The sequence below is a fragment of the Equus caballus genome, chromosome 14 (assembly GCF_041296265.1).
Source record: "Equus caballus isolate H_3958 breed thoroughbred chromosome 14, TB-T2T, whole genome shotgun sequence".
Lineage (NCBI taxonomy): Eukaryota > Metazoa > Chordata > Mammalia > Perissodactyla > Equidae > Equus > Equus caballus.
In genome coordinates this window covers 77,752,924-77,780,670 of record NC_091697.1, presented here as the reverse complement: position 1 = coordinate 77,780,670, position 27,747 = coordinate 77,752,924, and the positions used below count along the sequence as shown (strand labels likewise).

The following is a 27,747-nucleotide window of genomic DNA, read 5'->3' as shown; positions in this document are numbered from 1 at the left end:
TTGGAACCATATAGGTTCCTTTGCCCACACCCAACCTTTATATGGTAATTGTCATATGTAATATTTACATACATTGAAAATATGACTAGATAATGCTATATTTGTTTTCCATATTCAGTAATATTTTTAAAGAACTTAAGATGGGAAAAAAATAGTGTTTTGTATTTACCCATATATGTACCATCCTGTGCTTCCTTCTATCCTGATGTGTCAGATATCATTTCCCTTCAGCTTGAAATACTACTTCTGGCATTTCTGGTAGAGTGGGTCTGCTGGCAGTGAATTCTCTTAGTTTTCCTTCTTCTGGCAATGTCTTTATTCTGCCTTTATTCCTGTAGGATATTTTTGCCGACCACAGAATTCAGGGTTAACAAAGACATCTGCCAGAATCTTGATTGGGAATACATTAAATCAATTTGGAAAGAATTGCTGTCTTAGCAAAAGAAAATATATTATTCCACTGCCTTCTGCTCCCCCATCATTTCTTTTGAGAAATCTGCAATGAGTCTAATCATTGTTCTCTGTGTATAATGTGCCGTTTTCTCTATCTGCTTTTAAGACTTTTTCATTTCCTTGGGTGTCATCAGCTTGATTATCATATGTGTAGGGTTTTTTAATTTGATTTTTATCCTGTTTGGAGTTCACAAAGATTCTTGAATATGTAGATTTATTTCTTTCAACTAAATTTGGGAATTTTTCAGTCATTATTTATTCAAACAAATTTTCTGCCCCAGTCTCTTGGTCCTCTACTTCTGGGACTCCAATAACATGTATTTTCAATCTTTGATATTCTACAGGTCCCTGAGGCTCTGCTCACATTTGTCTGTTTTCCTTTCTTTGTGTTCCTTAGCTTGGATATTTTATATGATTTCTCTTCAAGCTTATTGACCATTTTCTCTGTCATCGCCAGTATGCTATTGAGCCTTTGCAGTGATTTTTATTTTTAGTTTCAGATATTTTATTTTATTTTTAAGTTTTAACATTTCTGTAATTTTTTCAAGATTTTTTCTTCCCTCTACTGAGAACATCTGCTTTTTCATTCATTTCAATTGTGTTTTCCTTTATTTCATGAAGTGTATTTATAATTGCTATTCTCTACCTGGTTATCATGGTGTTGACATTTGTTGATTGCTTTTCCCTTTAGAATTGATCATGTTTTTCTTGTTCTTTGTATGTTTAGCAGTTTTGAATTGTGCCTTTGATATTGTGAATGTTATATTGTGCAGGCTCTAAGTTCCTGTTATATTCCTCTGGAGATTGTTGATGTTTTGTTTTAGCAGGCATTCGATCCAGTTAGGTTCAGACCACAAATTCTATCTTGCACTGATTCAAATCACAGTTCACTTCTCAAAGCCTGTGTTTGGGAGCGTCCTGTGTGTGACATTCAGAGGTTACTCTGAGACATGGTTTAAATACGAGTTCAGTTCTCTAAGTGTGTTTAGATCTGCCCCTCATATGTGTGTCTCAGGGCTTAGGCTGAGACTTGTACAGGTTCAAACATGGAACCAGATGATCCTCTTCTCTGGCTCTTTCTCCACACTCCCTGGCCTCTATTGGAGTTTTAGACACTGATGCGTCCTCCCTTAGATAACTCTATAACTGGAGCCCACATTCAGGGGGAAACTGCAAGAGAAATGAGGGGAAAACTACAAAACAGGAATTTCATTCCCATGCAATCGGCTTTGTAAGTTACTGCTGTCCTCTGGAATCCACCTGCGTTTCTTTACTTTGAGGAATCTTCAGGGAGTTATTTTTGTATTTCATCTAGAGATTTTAGTTATAATCAAGGAGGCATGGATTATAGACTTACATTGCCGTACCATTGGGAACCTCAGAAGGAAGATTTTGAAGACAGACAGTCTGGATCCAGAACTTAAGAAATAACTATATTGCTTCTCCTCTTCAAAGAAATTTTTTTTAAATATATGTAACATTAATTAAATTGATGAATCTCCCTATTTGAGTCAAATATATCCAGAACCTCTCAAAAATTCCTGCAACAGATCACTTTTATTTATTTACTAACAATAGATTTAATGTTTAATAACTCTTTCAGGAAAGTATGCACCAGTGTTTTTTCCCCTCATCCTGGGAGAGGAGGATAGAGGGTGAAGGGAGGGGAGTCCTGAAATCTAACTCCAGAAAACAGCATACAGTCTAATTGTTAGTCAGTCAACAAGCGCAAATACCCTTCTGGATCTTCCTTTGGGCACAAGAAAGAAATAGAAAGGCAATAATCGACTGAAAAATTCATATGCCTACCATGTAGAGAAATTCATTATCTCCAAAGACAAATGAACCCAATCTCAGCAGAGATGAAGACCTTAAGATTTTTATTCTACTGGTAATTCAAAAGAGTAATGTGGACACCATGAACATTCAGCTAATTCTGTGTAACTTTAATTGTGAAAATTTTCAACAGGTAAATAATAATTTCAGCTCCACTTTTGAAGTATGTTTTACAAAGCTACCTCTTTGTATCCGTGAGTTTACAGGTGCCAGGCCCTTTTCCTTTGTGATCATGACATATTCTTAGAAAATTATTTTGAAAAGTGATTTATCTGTGCTGTTCCAGGGCCTCTTGTAGTAGCAGTAATACATAAACAGTAGAAATAATCCTGATGATGATAGCTTACTTAAGACTTATTTTGAGCCAATTATTGTATGCCAGCACTTTACAAACATTAGCTCATTTAACCCCTGCTAGGTCGTATGTTTTAGATGAGTAAAATGAAACTTAATATGCAAGGCCACACAAATGATAAGTGGCAGAGCTAGGATTTATTCTGGCCAGCTTTGCCATATGTAGGACTTGGAGTCCTGAGCCAGTATATAATTCCTTCCTACAGATAAATATAAGTAGATAAATGAACCAGTATTTCACTGTCTCCCACTTTGTCCAGCAACAAACCAGGGTCTCTCACTCTTCCAGTGGGTGTTCATGCTATATCTAAAGACTGGAAAGTGAGTCAGAGATTTAATTTTAACCTTGGGCTTCTCCTGAGGTTCTCCATTGTGAAACTTGATCTAATGAGTAAAGCCAATCTTAGCAAATTAGTAGGGCAGAAAATTTCACATTCCTTTCTGATGTCTTTAGGTACTACCACCCAAGTTCCCTACTGGAATATAAAAATATTATTTCTCTGATCATTAATTATGTTCAGCAATTCCAAGGTTAATTTAACACCCTTAGGACATACTGTCATCACCAGTCAATTGTTGATATAAGTCAGTTGCTCAAGGTACTTCTAGCCTATGTTACAAGACCAGTCATGTAAATTAGACTTTAATTTTTTGGAAGTCTTGAGTCATGTTTGATATTTAGAGATGCATTACAAAGATAAATATATAAAACCATCTCAGTTGAAAGAAACTAGTTGTTGACTGTTCCTCAGGAAAAAAGAATTAAAAAGGAAAATGCATAGAATAGACAATCTACCTTCAGCAGAGATCACTCCTAGGGTAAGATAGTATATATATATTCATTCAGTGATATTTATTGAGCACCTACTATGTGCCAAGTATTATGCTGGGCACTGGGAATATCGCTCTGAAGAGCACAGATGGATCCCATCACCTCTTACGTTCTTGAGGGCTTCACACCTTCACTTGTCACCTTTCCTTCCTGCATTAGTTTTGCCCTCTGTATAATATTACTATCTGCACATATGCATGTAATAGCCCCCATATTAAGGGGAAAAATTTCTTTGACCTGAAACCCTCCTCTAGATACAACTCTATTTCTCTGTATCCCCTTATAGCAAATTTACTATTTCCCCTTTCTTTTAAAGAAAACTTCCTAGAAATTCTAGACAACTCTTTTGCTTATATCTCATTGGCCAGGACTTAGATAATATCTAGTGCAGGGGAGGTTGAGAAGTATAGCAGTTTTTAGCTGGATGGCACTATATTCAGCTAAAATCGAGATTCTTTTCTAAAAAAGAGGGAGAAATGGATATTGGGAAGCAACTAGCTGTCTCTGCCACACTGTGAATCTAATCCTCCCCCTAGTATCCCCCATTTCAATAAATGTCAGCTCCATTCTTCCAGTTGCTTCGGCCAAAATATCTTGGGGTCATCTGTGACTCCTTTTCTCTCCTACTCCACATCCAATCTACCAGCAAATCCTATTGATTATACTTTTAAAATATAGCCTGAATCTGACAGCTTCTAACCACCTCCGTCACTTTCATCTTAGTGCGGTTTATCATCGCCCCCCTTAGACTTCCGAAATAGTCTCCTCAGTGGTCTCTCTGGTTCTGCCAGTCCATTTTCCGCATAGTAGCATATAATCCTTCAAAACATAAGTCAGATCATGTCATTCCTGTGTGCAGAACTCTCCAGTAACCTCCCAGCACACTCTGAATAAAATCCAAGTAACTTACTATTAAAAGGCCATACATCATTTGGTCCTGGCTAACTCTTTGATTAAATCTACTATTCTCTACCTCACTCATTCCACTCCAGCTATACTAGCTTCCTTGCTGTTCCTTGAATTATACCAAGCATGTATCAATTTCAGGGCCTTTGTATCTACTGTTCCTTCTACTTTGCATGCTGTCCTCCTAGATATCCCCATGGCTTGCTCCTTAACTTCCTTCAGGTCGTTGATCAAATATCACATTCTCAAAGATATCTTCCCCAACAGCCTATCTAAAATAGGATTTCCACTGTAAATCTTTTTTGCTTTATACAACTTTTTTCTTTGTAACACTCAGCACTCTTTGATGTATTATCTGATTTTCTGCATGAGTATGTGCGGGTGTGTATATGTACACTTTCTCCTTGTATGTACATATATATATATATATATATAAACACTTATATGTACAGATATGAATTTGATTATTGAATGTCTTCCCCATTCAAATTAGAGTAGAGACTTGGTCTATTTGCTGCTGTCTTCCTTATCAGATACGGGTGGTCAGGACAGACTTCTCTGAGGAGAGGACAATTGAACTAAGAATGAATGAAGAGGAGCCAGCTATGCAAAGGTCTCGAAGGAGAGCACTCCAGACAAAGGGAACAGCTAAGTGCAAGGGCCCTTCAGTGGACATAAGCCTGCCGAGTTCAGGGGACTTGTCCTGTGTTTATGGATAAAACGGAGCCCAATATAGCTGGAATATAGAAAATTACGGAAAGAGTGGAACAAATGAGGTGGGAAAGAGAGGCAGGACCAAATCATCATGTAGAGTTTTGTCTGTCCAAGATGCAACAGAAAAAGAGTTGCCAGCCTCTCTGGCCCCTCAACCGTTCTCTGGCCTGTGGGAAACACTAAGGCTCCACTGCCAAAGGCTACTCCGTGGCTACTAGTGTCTTGTAGCTATTTAGATTTAATTAACTAAAAGTAAATAAAATAAAAAATGCAGTTTTTCAATCACACAAGCCATATAGCCATGTTCAACATAGTCACATGTGGCTAATGGCTATCTGTTGTACAGCACAGATAGAGAACATTCCATCATCACAAAGTTCTGTTGGGCAGTGCTGCTCTAGGAAAGCCAGTCAAGGAGAAATCATGCCAAGTTTGCTTAGCCTCTCCTCTGTGATTTTCTCTTAACCCTAGAATCAGTGTTTATCTATTTAAATGGAAATATATGTGGTGCATAGAAAATTAGCATGTGGCCTGTTCCATATGCAAATGTTCTCATGTATGATTTTTACCTTTGACAGAAAAGATGAGGAAAGACTGGTAAATCACAACCATTCTTAACCTCATTATAAACACATTGCAAATGTGAAAATGCAAACTGTGGAAGTCATAAATGTAAAAGTAGCTTTCAATTTGCTTTAATAGGCGTTTTCTATGTCTTGTTGTAACCTAGGGATCTTGCTGCAAGAAACTGCCTGGTAGGTGAAAATAATGTTCTGAAAATCAGTGATTTTGGAATGTCTCGTCAAGAAGATGGTGGAGTATATTCATCCTCAGGCTTAAAGCAGATTCCCATTAAATGGACAGCACCAGAAGCTCTTAATTATGGTAAGAATAGACTCTATTTCTTTTTGGTGGTAAAAATCGACTCCATTAACACAAAACATTCACAAGCAAAGTTATAGGGGTAAAGCAGAGCCAAAATTAGAATGATTTGAGGATCAACACAAATGTGTAAATGTTTGTACTTTGCGCTTAAACATGAGCACAAACTTAATTCATTGACTTTATTGATCAGATTTCTATATGTAAGATCACTAGATTTAAAAGATGGATACACTTAGGGGCTGGCCCCGTGGCCGAGTGGTCAAGTTCGCGCGCTCCGCTGCAGGCGGCCCAGTGTTTCGTTGGTTCGAATCCTGGCGCGGACATGGCACTGCTCATCAGACCACGCTGAGGCAGCGTCCCACATGCCACAACTGGAAGAACCCACAACGAAGAATACACAACTATGTACCGGGGGGCTTTGGGGAGAAAATGGAAAAAAAATAAAATCTTTAAAAAAAAAAAAAGATGGATACACTTAGAAGCCTGTTAAATATGACAATGCATCTAAGGGAGTTTTTGTTTTTATCCAGAAATATGATTATTTTTATGGTCAAATTATACACAGAATATAAGTGTTGCTGTGGCTCTGGACTATTTCTTTTGACTGTCTTATAATTGGTCCAATAATCTCATCTAATGTTAGGTTCCTAAAATAAGTCAGTCTATTCTGTAGTTTCTCACTCTGAAAATCAACGTGGTTCCTTAGCATCTCTGGAACTTGTATAAATCTTGCGGGAAGAGAGAGATGGAAGTTACATTTTGAAACAGCGGGGATATTTTTCACTTGAATTCTTATGTGTCATTGTAATTGGAAATAAATACAGCTTGCAGTATCTGTGGTTGGGATGAAATGGGCCATAACAAGATGGGTAACAGCTCAAGAATTTTTTAAAAAAAGATTGTGCTTTAAGCAAAATTAGAAATTACATTTTCATTAAGGAAAGAAGCATATGAACTATGGGCTAATGAATAGGTGTAGTATGTTTTGAATAAAAATATCATAAAATGATTCTTTGTTTATTTAAAATGAAAAATTACTTCATCATGAAGAATTAATAAAGCATTTATAAATGCCTTAACTTAATGGCTAAAGACAGATAAAGCTTTTGTTTTAATTGAGGTGAAATTCATGTAACGTAAAATTAACCACTTTAAAGTGAACAATTCAGTGGCATTTAGTACAATTCACAATGTTGTGCAACTCCTACTTTATCTAGTTCCAAAACGTTTTCATCACTCCAAAATAAAACCCTATACCCATTAAGAAGTTACTCCCCATTCCTCCCTGCCCTCAGCCACTGGCAACCACATATCTGCGTTTTATTGTTATGGATTTACCTGTTCTGCATATTTCATATAAATGGAATCATACAATGTGTTTCCTTTTGTGTATAGCTTCTTTCACTTAGCATCCATGTTGTAGTATGTATCAGTACTTCATTCCTTCCTATGGCTGAATAATATTCCATTGCATGTATTTATCACAACTTGTTAATCCATTCATCCATTGATGTATATTTGAGCAGGTTTCACCTCTTGGCTATTGTGAATAGTGCTGCTGTGAACATTTGTGTACAAGGATTTGTTTGAGTCCCTGTTTAACATAATTCTGTGTGTACATTAGGAGTCATATGGTAATTCTATGTTTAACTTTTTGAGGAACCACCAAATGTTTTCCAGATAAAACTTTGGAATGTAATTGGTTTGGAAGTTAGTTGGGGCAGATCCAGACACCAAAATCTGTTGTGTATTTTGTATACCAACAATACAATGGAATGTATAAGTGTAGGTAGTTGTCATTATGAGAAATTGACTAAGCTCTTCTAGTTCCCAACAAGGACATTTTTAACTTAACACTCCACAGACACTAATCCTCACCCTTAGTTTGTATTTCCATTTGTTAACAAGAGAAGCTTTTGTGACTTTTCTAGTAATCCCAAACTGATTCCGCTATTCCTCAGAATCTAGAGGAAGCAGCAGCCCTGCTGTTTTCCATAGTGATTCTTCTCTGGGGCGGTTGTTACTCTAAGGCTATACTCCTAAGGAGAACAATCACAGGATGAAAGAGAGGATTGTAACCCTTGTATTTACACAGAGGTTTTCTTTAGATGAAAGAATATTTTTAAGCACCTTCTTAGTGATTCTTATGATATCTCTATAGCAGAGCTAGAACTGGACTTGGGGGACCAAAGGCTTACTGGTAAAATCCAGCTATCTAGAATTTGTCCTTGCACCTGTTTGCCAGGTTCTCTTCATTATATTGCCTTTAAAAGTCCTCTTACTGTTAAACAATTATGCCAAGTAAAATTCTGCCTTTCAATCAAAGAGTGTTTTAGTTGGCTTTCAAGCTGGCTAAAGTATTTACAAATCAAAATTCTAATTCCAGATATTGCTAAGAGCCAGACCTATAGCATTTTAAGTAATAAATACAGGTATGAAGACCTTTGATTAGCAGTAATGGACATTTTTTAGCAGTCTTTATAAAATGCAGAACAATTTAGATGACAAAGAGGGAGAGATTTTAACAGCAGATGAAAAAGAAGTTTTGAGTATTTATTACCCAATCCAGTGATGGAGTTCCTGAGAGTCTGCAAGTCTCATAGCAACGCTGAGAAGTTGTTTTAGTTCTCACAGACTAAAATTACTGAAGATTGGCTCTAAATCCTAGCATTTTTTTAACAAGAGAAAATATAAGTATTTTATGAGAGTGCTATTTCTTGTTATGCTTTTTTCATGTTTTATGCAAATATTGTTTTATGATTGGTGATAAGATGCTGCCTCATTTCCAAGGGTCTTTTCATCACTCTTGCCTCAGAGTAGGTAAAATACTGCCCAAGTCTCCATGAAGTGAGGGGTCAGGGTAGGTGGGAAAAACCTTCAGTCTAGGAAACCTCTCTGAAACTTGACTTAGGGACATAGAATTACGCTTATTTTCATCATAATTTTGTCGTTAATGTGGTTCAGTTTTTGAAAAGATGATTCATATACTTAGTGTTTTAGAAATCAAGCAATAGTAAAGGGCCTACAATGAAATGTAAGCCCCTCCCTCTCCCATGCCTGGCTCAGGCCGCATAATTCCCCTTCCTAGAGGCAGTACTCTTATCATATTCTTATATTCTTCTCAGGCATTTATTGGTATGTATCTCCTCCTTTTTTTAAACGCAAAGTCATAGCATACTTCACAGCCTCTTCAGGATGTATTGCCACCATCCTCAATACAGCTGTCGCCAAAGGTACTGTGTCTGTAAAGGGCAAATAGGATACTGATCTCCAGCTAAGAAATAAAATAATCTATCAATTATTAAAAGAAATTTTTTTATTTGTCATCTGAGAATTTGGGCTGATACATCCTCTAATTTAATTACTGTGATGTAATTAAGTGCTCTGAAATGTGACAGAAGCAGGATTTATAGTGAAGAGAGTCCTGGATCACTCATCAGGACCAGGTGTCCCAACCAGTTATGTCAGTAGTTGCATGACCTGGGCAAGCCATCTACCTCTCTACACCCACATTTTCTAATTTGAAAGATGAAAACGATAATACCTTTTCTCTGCAAGGGCATTGTGAGGATCAAATGAGAGATGGTAAAGTAGCAAAATGCTGTACACTTGTAAGATACTCAGCCCATTAAAATTATTCAGCAAGGTTTCAGTTCAAGGTGGCAACGTAGGAAGATCCTGAACTCACTCCTTCCCACCAACTCACCAAATCTGTAGCTACATATGGAACAATTCCCTCTGGAAAAAAATAACACCTGGGGGCCGGCCTAGTGGCGCAGCAGTTAAGTTCACACATTCTGCTTCAGCGGCACGGGGTTTGCAGGTTCAGATCCCAGGCACGGACCTACACACCACTTCCCAAGCCAGGCTGTGGCAGGCATCCCACATATAAAGTAGAGGAAGATGGGCATAGTTGTTAGCTCAGGGCCAGTCTTCCTCAGCAAAAAGAGGAGGATTGACGGCAGCTTTTAGCTCAGGGCTAATCTTCCTTGGGGAAAAAAAAACCCTAAAAACTAGCTGAGTAACTTCTACTCATTGGGCAAATAAGAAAAAAATCTACATCAAAGTGAGTAGGAGAGGCTGAGACACAATCTTACTATAAACCTCCCCCACAATGCGGCAACCCACAATCAGGAGGGAACTGAAAATGCAGAGCTTCTCCCTGAGAAATGAAGGTTTTGAACCCCACATCAGGCACCCCAGCTTTTAAGACCTGCACCTGGGACATGATTCCTCAAAACATCTAGCTTTAGAAACCAACAGGGCTCATGTCCACAAGACCCACATAGCTGTAGCAAACTGAGAACTGTCCCGTAAAAGGATCATGCACTCAGACTCACCTACCCCAGAGGCCAGCGCAGAAGCAGCCGATTGAGAGGTTCCCACACTTTAAGGAGCTTATTTGCTAATCTTAAAGCATCAGCCTGAGGGGAAGGCCTCTAATGTAACACACATATAGGGGCCTTCTGGGATACCCTACAGGATCGGAGGCTCGTGGGTACCAGTATTTCCCAGAAAGGAGCTTATGTATGCATCTGATGCCCCTGTTTTTGTGGCTGCTCCCCAGGGAATGCCCGTTGATTACCTGCCTCTGGTGGCAAGGGTGGCTTGTGTTTCTGGGTCCCACAGGGCTGTAACAATCAGAGTTCTTAGCTACCACTCCCAGGACACTGAATAAACAGCAAACTGAAAGAGACCTATTTCTTTGTCCTAGAACTTTGGCCTGAAGGTCAGGCTTCAGGTTCAGCCAAATCTAGGGGCCTATGGAGTTCCTCTTAGTAAACATAGGCCAGTGGATGCCGTCTTTGTTCTTTCCTTCTTCCTTGCTACAGCTGACCAGTATCTCCCAGAAAGGAGCTTATACACTCATCTGGAATGCCAGTTTTTGGAACTGCTGCCCGGGGAACACCTCTAGACCACCTGGCTCTGGTGACCAGCAGGGCTTGCACTTGCAGTCTCACAGGACTGTACATATTTGCAACTTTAAAAGTTGCTGCCTAAGGGTCTGGCTTCCAATCAACCTGTAAACTAGATGCTGACTGAGATTCTCCCCTTTGGGACACTGACAGGTCTTGGTACACGCTCAGCTACAAGGAGCTATTGAAAATAAAATAGACTGCATGGACAATCGCAAAGGTTTAAAAGACAGCCAAGGGTTAGGGCAGGGTGGGATGATGAGGTTCATCTCCTACATAAGGCCACTCCCTCAAGACTGGGAGACGAGGCTCTTTAATGTAATGCATAGAAACCAACACAGAGAGTCAAGCAAAATGGAGAAGCAGGAGAATATGTTACACATGAAAGAACGAGATAAAACCTCAGAAAAAAACATAAATGAAACAGAGATAAGTTATTATCTGATAAAGAGTTCAAAGTAATAGTCATGATACTCACTGAACTCAACAGAAGAATGGATGAACACAGTGAAAACTTCAACAAAGAGATAGAAAATATAAGAAAGTACCAAATAGAAGTCACAGATCTAGAGAATACAATAACTGAGGTGAAAACTACACTAGAGGGGTTCAACAACAAACTAGATGAAGCAGAAGTAAGGATCAGTGAAGTCAAAGACAGGGCAGTGGTACTTACCCAATCAGAGCTGCAAAAAGAAAAAAGAATTCAAAAAAGTAAAGATAACTTAAGGGACTTATGTTAAAACATCAAGTGGACTAACATTCACGATATAGGTGTCCCAGAAGACAGATAGAAGATAAAGGGCCAGAAAACTTCCCTAACCTTGGAAGGAAACTGACATCCAGATCCAGGAAGCCCAGAGAGTTCCAAATAAGTAGAACCCAAAGGGACCCACAGCAAGACACATGATAAATAAATGTCAGAAGTTGAAGACAAGCAGACAATATTAAAAGCAGAAAGGGAAAAACAACTTGTTACATACAAGGGAACCCCCATAAGACTATTAGCAGATTTTTCAACAAAAACTTGAAGTCCTGGGACTGGCCTTGTGGTGTTGTGGTTAAGTGTGGCACACTCCACTTTGGTGGCCCAGGTTTGCACGTTTGGATCTCAGGCACAGACCTACACCACTCATCAACCATGCTGTAGCGGTGACCCAGTTACAAAATAGGGGAGAATTGGCACAGATGTTAGCTCAGGGCAAATCTTCCTCGGGGGAAAAAAAACTTGCAGTCCAGAAGAGATTAACATGCTATATTCAAAATGCTGAAAAAAAACACTTCCAACCAAGAATACTCTAACCAGCAAAGTTATGATTCAGAATTGGAAGAGAGATAAAGAGTTTTCCAGACAAGCAAAAGCTAAAGGAGTTCATCACCACTAAACTGGCCTTACAAGAAAGGTTAAAGGGACTTCTTTAGCTGAAAAGAAAGGGTGCTAATTAGGAACAAGAAAACAGATGAAAGTTGAAATCTCACTGGTAAAGGTAAATGTATAGTAAAGGTAGTGGCTTGATCACTTATAAAGCTAGTATGAGGGTTAAAAGACAAATGTAATAGGGTCTGACCCAGTGGCGCAGTGGTTAAGTTTGCACGTTCTGCTTTGGCGGCCCGGGGTTCACCAGTTCAGATCCTGAGTGCGGACATGGCACCACTTGGCAAGCCATGCTGTGGTAGGAGTCCCATGTGTAAAGTAGAGCAAGATGGGCACAGATGTTAGCTCAGGGCCAGTCTTCCTCAGCAAAAAGAGGAGGATTGGCAGTAGATGTTAGCTCAGGGCTAATCTTCCTCAAAAAAAAAAAAGACAAACATCATAAAAATAATTACAACAGTTAAGGGATGCACCAGATAAGAAGATGTAAAATGTCACATCAAAAACAAAGCATGGGGGGGAGAATAAAAATGTAGAGCTTTAGAATGTGGTCAAACTTGTTATCAACTTAAAATCAACTTTTATAAATATAAGTTGTTATACATAAGCCTCGTGGTAATCACAAAGCAAAAACCTATAGTAGATACACAAAAGATAATGAGAAAGGAATCCAAGCATATCATTAAAGAAAGTCATCAAATCACAGAGGAAGAGAGCAAGAGAAGAATAAAGGAATAGAGAAGAACTACAAAAGAGTCAGAAGACAATTAACAGAATGGCGGTAACTACATATCTATCAATAATTACTTTAAATGTAAATGGATTAAGTTCTTCAATCAAAAGACATAGAGTGGCTGAATAGATAAAAGAAACAAAAACAAAAAACTATATGCTGCCCACAAGACTCACTTCAAATTTAAGACCACACACAGACTGAAAGTGAAGATGTGGAAAAAGATATTTCATGCAAATGGAAAACAAAAGAAGGCTAGGGTAGCTATACTTATATCAGACAAAATAGACTTTAAAACAAAGTATAGTCAGAACAAAGAAGGTCATCACGTAATGATAAAGAATCAGTCCAACAAGAAGATATAACATTTGTAAATATTTATGCACCCAACATAGGAGCACCTAAATATTATAAAGCAAATATTAACAGATCTAAAGGGGGAAATAGACAGAAATACAGTAATAGTAGGGGACTTTAATATGCCACTTTCATCAATGGATAGATCATCCAGATAGAAAATCAATAAGGAAACATTGGCCTTAATGATACCTTAGACCAGATGGTCTAACACACACAACTTTCCATCCAAAAGAAGGAGAATACAAATTCTCTGCAATAAATGGTGTCAGGAAAACTGGATAGCCACATGCAAAAGAATGAAACTGGACCATTATCTTATGCCATACACAAAAAGTAACTCAAAATGGATTAAAGACTTGACTGTAAGACCTGAAACCATAAAACACTTAAAAGAAAATAGAGGCAGTAATCTCCTTGCCATCAGTCTTGGCGATGATTTTTTGGACCTGGTACCAAAAGCAAAGGCAACAAAAGCAAAAATAAAGTAAGACTACAGTCTTGTGCTACATAATGACATTTCTGTCAATGATGGACTGCATATACAATGGTAGTACCATAAGATTAGTACCATATAACTTAGGTGTGTAGTAGGCTATACTAACTAGGTTTTTCTAAGTACACTCTATGATGTTCACACAATGACGAAATCACCTAATGATGCATTTCTCAGAATGTATCACTGTCATTAAGCAACACATGACTGTACATCAAATTTAAAAGTTTCTATACAGCAAAGGCAACCATCAACAAAATGAAAAGGCATCTTACTGAATGGGAGAAAATATTTGCAAATCGTATATCTGATAAGAGGTTACTATCCAAAATATATGAAGAACTCGTATAACTCAATAGCAAAAAAACAAACAATTCAATTAAAAAATGGGCAGAGGATCTCAGTAGACATTTTTCCAAAGAAGACATACAGATGGCCAACAGTTACATGAAAAGATGCTTGACATCATTAATCAACAGCAAAATGCCAATCGAAATCACAATGAGATATCACCTCACACCTGTTAAAATAGCTATTATCAAAAAGATAAGAAATAAATGTTAGCGAAGATGTGGAGAAAGGAAACCCTGGTGCACTTTTGGTGGGAATGTCAATCGTTGCACCCACGATGGAAAACAGTATGGACGTTCCTCAAAAAGTTAAAAATAGAACTACCATAAGACCCAGCAGTTCCATTTCTGGGTGTATATCTGAATGAAATGAAATCACTCTTAAAGAGATATATGCACCCCCATGTTCATTGCAGTATTATTTACAATAGCCAAGATATGGAAGCAACCTAAGTGTCCATCAATGGATGAATGGATAAAGAAATCATGGTGTGTGTGTGTGTGTGTGTATATATATATATATATATGTATGTATGTATATATTCATATATGTCTGTGTGTGTGCACACAAACAATGGAATATTATTCAGCCATAAAAAAAGAATGAAATCTTGCCATTTGTGACAACATGGATGGACCTTGAGGGCATTATGCTAAGTGAAATAAGTCACACAGAGAAAGACAAATACCATATAATCTCTCTTATATGTGAAACCTTAAAAAAAAAAATAAAAGAAGGCTCATAGATAGAGAGAACAGATTGATGCTTGCCAGAGGTAGGGGTTGATGAAGTGGGTAAAGGGGGTCAAAAGTACAAACTTCCAGTTATGAAGTAAATAAGTCCTGGGGATGTAATGCACAGCATGGTGATTATAGTTAATAATACAGTATTGCATATTTGAAAGTTGCTATAAGAGAGTAAATCTTAAAAGTTCTCATCACAAGAAAAATAAATGTATAAGTATGTGTGATGACAGATATTAACTAGACATTGTGGTGATCATTTTGCAATATATACAAATATCAAACCATCATATTGTACATCCAAAACTAATATAATGTTATATGTGAATTATACCTCAATAAAACAGATAAATAATTAAGCAAAGAAAGAATAAAAATTATCCAGCAAAACTAGGTTCCAAGGTCAAGGTCATAGAGTTAGGTTATAAGCTTTCACTTCTGCAGCATGATCTTGGTTTATATACAACAAGCCTCTCTTGAGCTCTGCCCAGATTTAATCTTACAAAGAAGGTATTAGACTCTGTGTACCTTGTACTTTCTTAAAAAATTAATTAGTAAAACTTGCAGCCATTGAATGACTTCCATGAAAAGTATTAAATCATTGGGTGCCAAACATAGAAAGAGTTGATATGCAGACAAGAAAACCAATCTTCCTACCACACAGCAGAGTGAATGTCCATAATTGCTGTCTACGAAGAAGCGAGCTAATTCACACAGCTGGAGATGATAATCAGCAACTGCACTCCAAACTCTGGCGTCAGAGCAGTTACCATAGTGCAGCCACTCTCATTCTCATTTTACTTTTTTCAAGAAAGAGAAAAGGCCATTTTTTGAGTAAAAAGATATTTTTAGAAGAGGGATATTTATAAATCCTGGAATGGCAGAGTTAAGGCAGGAAGCTACAAGGGGAATAGAAATGAAATCATTTAAGAAATCTTTGGCATCACTGCAAATAGAGTTTAGTTATGACAGTATATGCCCTATCTATAAAATTAAAAGAAAAATATAAATATGTTGAGAAAGTTTTAGAAATTCTTAGCCTCTTGAAAATTGGAAAGAATGTTTCTGCTTCTCCTCCTTGGTTTCACATCCATTTCCATAAGGTACCTTATGTTGGCTTTTATCTCTGTGCTTCTCTAGAAGGCGACTGAAAAAAACCCTAAGGGCGTAGCTTATGTAGCTCAGTAAAACAGGTGCACCAAGATATTTTGACAAAACAAGGCACCATGTAATTTAAAGAAGTTGTTTTTATCATCCAGCTATGTTAATTTCTACTCTATTCAAAACACACAGAAAAATGTACTTTCCGTAAATGAAACTATCAGTGGAGAAAATGAGACCTTTAAGCATGTGAGAATATCTGTAAACAGTGATGAGTAAAAAAATTGAAGTTAAGAAACTTTCCTTATTGCTTTAGGTTTGTTTGTAATTTTAGTGGAACGAAAATGATGCAGGCAGAAGACAAATTTGCAGAAATCCAACTTATTTAATCTCCTAGGCATTGATGTGTACAAATTTATATCTTTTTTATGTAAACCATTCATCTCATTTAGATAGCACAGGGAAAGTAAGCTTGTGTGCTGCCTGAAAATTGTTTGTGGTAGGGGAAAGTGATTTGGGAGCTGGTTTGGTTAAACTAGCAGCCTGAAGACTGTTCATTAAATAGGTAGTATTACTAGTCCTGGAAAGTAAAACTAGTGAAGAGAATAAGATCACTAGTTATTGAGTTCGTTTGGTAAGTTTAACTATGTTAATATGTGACTGACATAGACATACATAACCGGAAATGCTCACCGGCTTATCCTCTGGTTACGGTGTCGTTCACCCTCCAGGAAGATACAGTTCTGAGAGTGACGTGTGGAGCTTTGGCATCCTCCTCTGGGAGACCTTCAGCTTAGGGGTCTGCCCGTACCCTGGAATGACAAATCAGCAAGCACGGGAGCAAGTGGAAAGAGGTGAGCCAAAGACATGGGGTAGTAGTGTTCTCCTCCTGCCTCCAGGGGTAGGGCTGACGCTGTGTCTGCAGCTTTCCTGGGGAGAGGAAGGTACATACTGGTTGGGTTTGTAAATAGAGAGCAGAGGTGTTGATAAATCTGCTTTTGAACTGCATGGATGGTGTGGCTCTTATACAAGAAAAACCAACAAACAAAGGAAAACTAAAAGATACTAACACTTTAAAAATAGAGTGCTATCGGCTTTTCTTCCACTCCCTCTGCCTCGCATGACATCGTCAAGGTTGTGCCATTCACTGTCTTCAAGGGTAACAGGGTAGTATTCCTCAACCTCCTATTTTTTATTTTATACCAAATAAACACCATTAATATTACTGCAAATTGAAATGTGGTTAGACTTCAGCAAGAGTTTTGGAGAATTTTATAACACTTCTGAAGATACCCAATGGTGTTCCCAGACCAGAGATTGGAATAAGTGGGTGATGGTGCCACCCGAGCATGCAGTTGTGTAGCCCACGGCTTTCAGCTGAAAGAATGCTTTTGAAAAAGTGGCAGTGCCGCAGCGTCAGGCCCCTCAGGAGGGGCGCAGATGTAGGAGGATGACTTTCTAGCTCGTTTCTACCTTCCTCTATCCCTCACAGACATTTTACTTCCTGAGGCAAACACACAGGCACTTACACACTACCCAGCACACTGCTGGAACACCACCAGACAACTTTGAATTAAGGATAAGAATCTTGGGGCCGACCCATGGCCGAGTGGTTAAGTTCACACCCTCCACTTGGGCAGCCCAAGGTTTCACCAGTTTGGATCCTGGACGTGGACGTGGCACCGCTCATCAGGCCATGCTGAGGCGGCATCCCACATAGCACAACGAGAAGGACCTACAACTAGAATATACAACTATGTACTGGGGGCCTTTGGGGAGAAGAAGAAGAAAAAAAGAAAGATTGGCAACAGATGTTAGCTCAGGTGCCAATCTTAAAAATAAAGAGATAAGGATCTTCTCAGACTGTAGAGGAATATAACTCATATTCATTTTTATTTAACTTTAAATTACTGTTTATAAAATCCTCATCCTTTCTTCATCTTCAAAAACCTGGGTTGTAGAGATGATTTTTAAAACTCTTCCCACAGCATCTAAAAGCAAATTCTAAAAGCAAATACTTAGAGCAACTAAAATATGCATTTTTATGTGATGTTATACATTTGTATGTGGTGTATCTTACATCAGATTTTGTAACAAACAAAAAAATGGGTTATTTGAACTAGAAGGTAATTCTATGGCTCTGTAATATTGAATTCTGTGTCACTTGTAGGAAAAAAAAAATCAGTTCACCCTGAAATAGATGTTTTGTTCCTGTTCCATGTAGAACATAAGATACCAAAATTTACAAACCGTGTAATGCTTTGTGTGAACATTTGTATCTTATCTCCGTTCTAAATTCTCTGTTCTCTTCTTGGGTCTTCAGGATACCGAATGTCAGCCCCTCAGCATTGTCCAGAGGACGTTTTTAAAATTATGATGAAATGTTGGGATTATAAACCTGAAAACCGCCCCAAGTTCGGTGAACTGCAGAAAGAGCTCACTGTCATCAAGAAGAAAATCACATAGTGACAGAAGCGCAAACAGCCTTCAGGACTCGGTCCTCTAGCAGAGTGATAGTGTTCTTCTCGTTAACAATGAGTTTATACCACGTTACCTGCAACAGTCTTCTAAGGTTATTTTTTTTATTAACTGTTTTTTAAAGTATGTGCCACTTTAAAAAAAAAAGTCAAAGGCAAGTGCATTCAAGAAACAGACAGTCCTGCCAAGGGCTTGTTTAGCTCACCACAGCAAGCCTGCCATTTCAGGCCGTTGTACATAGAAAAGCACAGCTCTAAATGAGAGGTGACACATCTCTCCTTTTCACACCAGGACCACTAATGTTTCTCCGAGGTTTCTACTTCAGGCACAGTTCATGGGCTGCTGTCCTATGCCACAGACCCTATTCAGTCGGTGCTATATGCTGCATTGGTAATGCCGTGTTTGCATGACACATTCCAACCAAAGTTGGCTTTCTGCTCTGCCAAGGCAAGGTCACTTTTGTAAACATCATTTTATATTGGGAATTATTTGGGCCTCCTAGGGTTTTTCTTTTCTTTCTTTCTAGAAATAATAAGCACAGTGTGAGAATCATCACATCCTTTATTGTTAGTAAGGCTGTCATTTCCCTCCTCCTTGGTCGGGGCATCAGAAAATGATGCATGAAACGTCCTCAGAGAGCACACCCTTAGAGTTGAGGCAACAGCTTTTAAAGGATGTTTTAGAGAGCTGTGACCACAAGAAGTCAGTATGAACAGGAGAGTGGTCTGGAGGACGGAGCAGCTAAAGTAGTGATCAGAGAGGAGAAAAAACAGAAAGTATAAAATCTGCTTTCTCATCAGAGTTATCCCTTTACACACACACACACACACACACACACACACCCTTTTTATTTTATGATCTGAATTCACGAGAAAGGTTTTAAGAAATGTTTTCAGGAGTTCGTAGATAGAGCCTTCTTAATGGCAACACGGTTTTTTTTGAAGAAACTGCAAAGCACAAGTCCATAGAAATAACAGGATACTTTTGGTTAAGTATCTTCCCTTCAGCGGAGATACCCCAGAATTTAATTCCCTTCATTTCTGCCAGTTTTCAGAGCTGTCATAATGTCATGATCCTAGTTCATAAACACATTCATGTGTGTACACGTGCACGTGTGCACACACACATACACTACCAAGAAGCAAGGCAGGTGTGAAAGGAGTAAACGGTTGAGAAATCAGATGAGCATTATTGAGGAGAAGGACATAGGGACAGCCCTCCTATTTCCCCTCTCCCTTTCCTTTACCCTCATACTGCTGCCTGGAAATCCCTATCATTAGCTGACAGGTCTGCAAGCACAGTTCTGGAGACGCTTCATATGAATAATATGTAACACAGAGTTAAAACTGTTGAGCTGAATCTTAACCATCCAGGGAACTTACCCCATGTTCTGTATATAGTTGCCTCTCAGGATAAATATGTGTGTAAGAGATGGTCATGCTCAGGGGTAAATGTGGCTTGGGAGCTTTTATTAAGTGTTCAGGCCTGTGTCCAGATAAATAGCACCTTAGTGATTATTTGGTCTACATCATTGCGAGAGCTTATGGGATAGAAAATTCCTCCTGCCCTCTCCAACTGTTTGCTGCCTATAAATATCATTGCACAGGACTCAGACCCAGTACTTTAAAGAATATAGAGGATGAAAATAAAGAGAAAAATGGCTTGTGTCTATCATTTCAATCTCCTTGCAAGTTTTGTACACATTTAATGAGCATTACATCCAGACTAAAATGAAAGCATGATAAACTTGCTCTCAAAAATATATTGCAATATACAGAGCAACTTTTTTTTAATCAGCATTGTTTCCCTTCTGTCAAATATTGTAAATAAATGGAACCTTCTTTTGATGGCATATATTGTGATAAATCAAAGCATGGACTCATGAATTAAGATTAAGTGCTAGGGTCTTCAGACACTTGCCAGCCTGCAAAAATAAGAATAAGATGGCGACATTTCCACTCTTTATTAATATCTCCAAGTGAATCTCTCCGTAATATTCTTTGTTTAAAGAAAACAGCCTCCCATCACTTAGCAGCCTCAATGCTAAGCTCTCAGCAAGGAGAGAAAATGATGGTTTGGGCTTTAATTTTGTGAACAAGACCTGAAGCTTAATCTTTTCATTCTCGTGTAAAGAATGAACATGGCATTGATATTTCACTCATCCAGGCTGTTAGAATTTGCAATTCACATCATAACTCTGTGCTTAAATTAAAGAAGCTTTTCAAAACATCGTGACATCTGCAGCATTTAAATTCTGTTTTATTCTTTGTCCCAAAGCAGGCAGTTGTATAGTTCAGGATTAATAAGTCACTGGGAGTCTTTCAGGATCATAGCAGTTGTATAGAATGTTAAATTTAATATAGGCAGATGCATTAAGGAAAACTTACGCAAACCATTTTTTACTGTTAATTTTGTTGTGCTTGAAGCATAATTTATTCATCCCTTCTGTCACTGATAATTATTGGAATTATGTACTTTAGGAGGCTAATCCATACCCAAAAAGCACACATATAAATACTGTTCTGAATTTGCAAGTTAATGTAGGGAAAGAAGGCTTCAGAAATATACAAAATCCTATGGCTTGTTTAGTAAGAAAACAGTTGTAACCAAAATTGCCACTGGTCTGAATGTAATTAAGCCAGGTCACAAATCTTTGTGCTGTTAATGGATTTTCCAAGAGTTGCATATATCAATCCTATACAGTTCCTGCCATAATTCCTTAAATTTATCAATATGGAGTCAGGGGCAGGTAAACCCAGGCAGTCTGACTCTCACCTGCATTTTTCTATCTTGAATCACCAAGGAGTCTTTACAAGAGACATTTAGGTAGTTCATCATTTTTCAAGGAAAGACATCTTTTAATGTCAAATTAACGTTTATTTCCAATATGTGAAACCTAAAATTAATTTTGTATTCCATGTAATCTAAGGTTGCTTCCCAAAGCCAACATATTCTTTCTTTTACAGGAAAATAATAATAAAGGATTAACAAGTTTTGTTTAAACTTTCAAATTCAGAGGCTTTATTTCAGTAGCCCATCCTGCCTCTAGGTTCCTAGTAATGGTCTCATGTAAACATTTCTCTTTTATCTCCAAAATTTGATTTTGCAATAAAGTTCTTCATCCATAATTCACCATTTTATCACAAATACAATATTCTTGAAACATCTTACCACATCAGTATAGAACATGAGCCTAATTGTATTAGCTATTTTTCAGTGTACAATTTACAATTGTTTTTCATTTGAGTGTTGTTTTTAAAAGAAAAGAAAATGTTTAGTCATTTAAATAGTCTTAATTTCCTTTAAACCACAGTATGGTTTTCTTGTCTATGTTATACTCATGTTTCAGTTTTGCCATGCAGTTTTATATAAAGTTTGGCTAATACCACCAAAATAACTATGGCTTCACAATACTGGTGTGAAATTGTGTCAAGAAGAAAGTGTTTTAATTACAATATATGTCACACACTGAGGACCTCGTAGTGGTGTAAAGATAAAAAGTAGAATGCAAAAATACATGTCTAGATCATATATTGCTGTCATTCAGAGATGTGTCAGTCACTCTCCTTTAGAATTCATTCTTGTGAGTCATCAGATTTTAAAAGTACCTGAAAACCTTACTTAGTATACTCTGGGTACACTGTTTTGTGGCCTTGTACCCTTTGAAGTAAGATTAATTGATACTTTCTGAAAAGTTTGTTTGCCTCAGCCCTCTTCTTTGTACACACACTCCCTTGATCAAACCATTGATACTTTAGATGTTTCTTATCAACAGAATTGATTGTCCATAAGCACTGTTCTCAGTCATGGAAAGGCTGAGTTTTGTATTTAGGAGGTCAGAGCTCCAACACAAAATAGAGACTAACGCAAAATATCCAGAGCAACAAAGGGGCACACAATTGAAAAAGACATTTTCTTTATGTATTAATATGTTAATTAAATGGGAACAAAGATTTTATATGAAATGAGTTTATATTACATTTCCATTATACTAGTAAGTTAGCATGAAAGTTTGCCGTTAAAATAAAGTGTTACCTCTTTTATTACTAACTCTGATTTGCTTATATATACCAGAAATTTTTTTATTAAATATTTTATTATTTATTTTTCTCTGTTTTGATTAGTTTCATATCAAGTCTGAATACTATATTATTTGGGAGAATCCAGAACTACATATTAATTTTTGCAAAAGAAAATACTCTGATTAAGAAAGTCAAGATTTCATGCACCAGGATTACCTACTTGAAGGAGATATGGTACAGTCTTAGAGTCCCATAAAATTCTCCTTTAAAAAATAATGTTATAATACAGAAGATGTATAAACTATGTATCTTAGTCATAATTTAAGGAAATATTTATTACCCCTTGAAAACCATCCTACTGCCTCATAAGGATTCAAAGATTAAATTCTGAATTGTTAAGTGTAGACATTAAGACTCGCTTAGCTGCCTAATAAGAGCTGAGATTCTTGGGTGGTAGAAAGTCCTGCTGTACTAAATTCCTAGTCACTTTAAACTGCAGAGAAGTAACGAGCATAGGTTTCAGTGTGCCTGTTAATAAGGAGCTGAGCAGGCATCCACAAAGCCAGAGGAGGAAAGAACCAGTGATTTTAAGGCAAGATGATAGAGCCCCTGCAGAGAGTGTGGAATAATTAAAGTGGGATGAAGACTTGAACAATGTCACTAGAAAGCCTGAGAACAGTGCCACCAGGCCAGATCCTTTCCTATAGAAGATTAAAAAGATATTGGAGCCAAAAGAAGCAAAAAAGAGGTCACATGCCAGTGTGTGGGCCTTAGTGGGAGCAAACCACACACCTCTCCCTTGCACTTCGAGCATTTTATACCCCTGGCTCAGAGATGGTGCTGTGCTGGATGACACTTATATTCATTGTCCGGCCAACTAATGAGTTTGGTCATTTGTGTTTAGGCTTTTAAAAGAGACTACTCAAAGTCTCTTTACATTTGCATTAGTTCTAGTTACTATTTCTTAAACTAAGGTCACTGATTGTTCATACCTTACTAGAAATCTCTGGTTGTGATGGGACTCACCCTGGGCTAGTCTCCTAAATGAGAGCACACTTAGATTAGCCCTGTTTCTCCTTTGACTAATATTAACTAATTGGCTCCTAGAGTTAACCCCAGAGGGACTTTACTGTGATGAGCTGTTCTCTGGGGAAACATGGAATTCAGCAGGAAAGTAGGAAAACACCAATTAAATAGCCATGGTTCCTTGTCTTTATACTAGTACCATTTGAGGGAAAGGAATTGGAAACATCTTAAAGCCAGTCAAAGTGCAGCATGGCTAAGGTTAGACATGGAAGGCAGAGAAAGAGACATCCGACAAGGAAGGCTGAAGGACATGAAGGGCAAGAACACAGTACCAACGCAGAGTGACCCAAGGGCTAACCTTCCAACAAAGAAATGCGGTGTCAGTCAGGAAAAGCTAATCCTCAAAGGGGGTTTTGAGGAGCTTCCTGCTGCATGTTATTAAATATTACATGCCTCTCAAGTCTCTACAACATTTCTTAGAGGACGTTGAATTGGATATTGATTTGATTTTCTTTACGCTCCCTCTAATCTCAGGAGGTAGCCACTGTTGAATGAGAATTACCCTGCTCGGTCTTTCTGTAAGGCTGCCAACATGGCAGTGGTTCAGCCCACCCCCTAAGCCGTAGGACAGCCAGCATCGGAGGAAAATGGCTGTGCAAGCTCCTACGTTTTATTTTATTAAAGAAAAGATATCTTGCAGGTGTCTGTGCTTGCAACATGAAGACAGATATAGCTTCCCTCCTTGCCAGCAAGCTTGTACGAGCCCCAAAACAAGAATATTTAGGACTTACTTTAAAAAGATTCAAATCTTGAATTTCTAAACTATCCTCCCAAACTTTACCATTGAGGCTAGCAGTTAACTAATTGAGTGTTCTACAAAGTAATAAAATGTTCTAAGTGATAGTAATGACCCTGGTAGCAGAATTTTGTAATACATCTTCCCTCAGCTTTATTCATTCAGGAAGCTTTTCTTGGAGATCTGCCATGTCAGGTGCAGGGAACCAGGTTGGGTGTTAGTTTTTCTGTTCTTTGTTTTTGTGTTTTTTACTCCTGGTTAGTATTTGCTTTTCTCATGTTCAGATTCTTAATCCTTACTTTACCAAAACAGAAAAACCTTTATCATTAGCTTTTATCAGAAAATGTCATAATTGGCCTAGGCCAACGAGCTTCTCCTCAGGTGCTCAGGAGGCCCCTGCCCTGTAGGGAGCTCCCAGGCTTCCATTTACTGAGGCCAGCTGCACATCCACCATGTGAGAGGCTGTGGTAGAGGCAGCTGAGAATGCAAACAAGGCCTAGTTGAAATCTTTTGGCGGAGACAGGACGATTAAGTGGCAGATGTGTTTGATAAGTGGCACTATCAATAGAGGCTCTTGGGAGATTTCCCAGGATAGAAAGACCACTGTGAGGCAGTGTGTCCAGGGAAGCAGCCTGTTGACTTAGCTGAGTAAGCTCATTAGGTTACCTACCTCCAAAGAAATATTAAAACACTACCTTAAACCCCTCGACATCTTCAGTTTTTCCATTCCACTCTTCTATGCCAATATTTTTTGTGTTTCCTTCACACTCCTTTTGTCAGTACATGTCTAAAAGTATTTCAGCTGTGCAAATTAAAGAGTTTTTCTGTAACTTCAGAAAAGAGGATAGCAAATATGAAGCCTTAAGTTCAAAATAAACCAATCTACCTAGATATGTAGACTCAGTACCCCCATTGTGTTAAACCATCAGCTCTACCTACAGTTCTCGCAAAGCAGTCCCTTTCCTAAAAAGCCAAACGTCATACCTTTCTCCTATTTGCTAAGAACGTCTTTAATTTCAGGAAAGCACATTCTAGATGCTATCCAAAACAGATTTTAAAATGACATCCTAAGAAACCACATTTCAACCATCAAAGCAGACAACAGAAACCACGTCATCCCTATGTGTTCAAACACCCTTGCAAAAACTATAACCATCTAGGCAATTCATCTGGTCACAGGTGATAAAACACTTTGAAAGCATAGGTCAGATGTCAATGGGAAATATCAGTGTTTTGAACAACACAAGATAAGTGTAAGATGGCCATAAAAAAAGAAATCCCAATTTCCACATTGGAGCAGGAAAAGTCTGAGTATGAAAAGTGAAGTGTATGCGTCCAAATTATTACTAATATTTTCTTTATGTAGCTCTTGTCAAATTGTACAACCTGGAGTCTTCTTTTGAGTTTCCTGAACAATCTTTATGAAACAAAAAACTAAATTTTTCCCCTGCCTCACAATGGGGGCCTCAATTTCTGAGTACCCTGGATTCAGAATCGTAAGAGCTGAAAGGGAATCTGGACTCCATTATTACTAAGATCCCAGGCAAAAGGACCATCCTGGCAGTCTTTGCCAGCTCACTAATCTCTGCTTTTGTTAATTTTTGAACATGAAATGGGGGGGGGGGGGGGGCAAAATACCCTATTATGTGGGAATTTTCCTTTTATAAATAATTTGACTTGGTGCACATAAACATGCCTGCCTGCTCCTAAGATATGCCAGACTGTTGTTAGCAAATGCAGAGGGCATGGTGCCCAGAGCCATGCTTAATATGACTGTGAATGGTTTCTCCTAACCCAAAGTACAGCAGTTCTTATGTTTAGACTATAGGATGCTGTGGAGACCCTCCCCTGCCAGTCTGAATTGCTTTGCTTCAGCTGCAAGCAGAAGACCAATTCCAACAGAAGTGAACTTTACCATAATTCCTCCTTAAATGCTAGGCCTTTCACACTTACAATGTACAGAAAATATACATGTTTTAATGGAATTTACTATTTTGGCTTTCGTGTCAAAGAGATTGGTTCTACAAGGTTCGCCTGATTCCCCACGATAAGTTTATTTTATAATCCTATGATTGTAAATCCAATCCCAGGTATAGGTTCTGAGCATCACATCAAAATCAAAGATACAAGGGAATGGGGACGGGGGAAGGCTTGGTTATTCCAAATTCATGACCAAAGTGTCCAAAAATATGAAACTGCCTGTCACTTGAACATTTCACTTCACTGTGTGCAATGGCGGTACCCGGTACCATCCTGTGACATAATCAGTCTCTCTGTGGATCATTGGCCAGGAGCACACTTTTCACAGACCATTTCTATTCATCGTTTTCCCACACAGAGCATTGAGATTTCTCACTGAAACAGCTTTGTCAGTCAGACATCTATAGATTTTATATTTATGCTTAAATATATTAAATTAGATGGCCTAATTAATCAACGTGAATATAGTGGGAGTTGGTGATGGTGTGAATTCTGCTGACTTTGTGTTATGGTTTTCTTTATGTGTGTTTTTCTTGGTTTGGTCTGGTCAGTACCCTAAAAGATTGGAACTCTCTGAAGTCATAGCCATACAATCACATAAGATTAGGACAAACCAGATAAAGGCAGGGGAATAAAATCAAGTTGTCAAAGTCCCAAGAACAGCCCCTACTTCTTCAGGAACCCAAGCAAATTGAAAGCGAAGATAAGATGTACAAATGGTGCCCATGCCATTTGACTGCGCAGCCCGCTCACCTAAGGCACTGCCATCATCCTGGCACAGGCCCACAGTGAGTGGTTCTAGAAATGTGATTGTCTGGTTGCTTCCTCTTCCCTTTGATAGAAGATGGGTTTGGGATGATGGAGTGGGAGGGGCCTGCCCTCTGCCCTCCATGGTGTAGAAGTACCATCTGCAAGGATCATTTTGAGCAAAGCATCCCTGTGGTTTACAAAGTTTCCTTTTAGTGCCAATGTTGTCAGGTTAAAGCACCTTTAAATCTTTCTCATTGTTTTAAAATAATGTATTTGTGAAGTGGATAAAAGAAACACTGGAAATAGGGTGCTTCTTATAAAAAGTTCACGTGTAAAACATACAAACAAGGCCTTTGGTGAGTTTATCTGGCTTTGTAAACAAGTCTGAAAATGAATGAGAGCTAAATGTATAAAGCAGTTAGTCGTCTGTCTTTTACCATGTTTAACTCAGATCTGTATTTAACACTTATTTATTTGTTAGTTTTTACATTCAGAAGAAAGAAACACATTTTGAACTTTGGCTAACATTGTAGCATGCTTTTAAGTTGTTTACTACTTTTTTAAAAACATGATTTCATCATTTTTGTAAACTTAGACCATTTTTAAATAGCCTCTTTTTCTCTTCCAATTACCACTCATAGGGTTG

The 27,747-nt window shown here is 38.1% G+C and overlaps 1 protein-coding gene across 21 annotated transcripts in view; it reads left to right on the top strand.

Moving 5' to 3' along the window:
• The window catches only part of FER (FER tyrosine kinase), a 441,906-nt gene extending 416,644 nt beyond the window's left edge, over positions 1–25,262 (top strand). For 11 of the 21 annotated variants that reach the window (XR_011425641.1, XR_011425626.1, XR_011425640.1 and 8 more), the window contains 3 exons: positions 5,826–5,980; positions 16,781–16,903; positions 18,373–22,577. Coding sequence is in view for 8 of the 21 variants with exons in the window: in XM_023617898.2 (XP_023473666.1) it covers positions 5,826–5,980; positions 16,781–16,903; positions 18,373–18,515 (421 nt within the window). In the remaining 13 variants the exon portion in view is untranslated. Of the gene's footprint in view, positions 1–5,825; positions 5,981–16,780; positions 16,904–18,372 lie in introns of all 21 variants that reach the window. The other 10 variants (XR_011425638.1, XR_011425627.1, XR_011425633.1 and 7 more) reach the window with 2 other exon arrangements.
• The last annotated feature ends 2,485 nt before the right edge of the window (positions 25,263–27,747 follow it).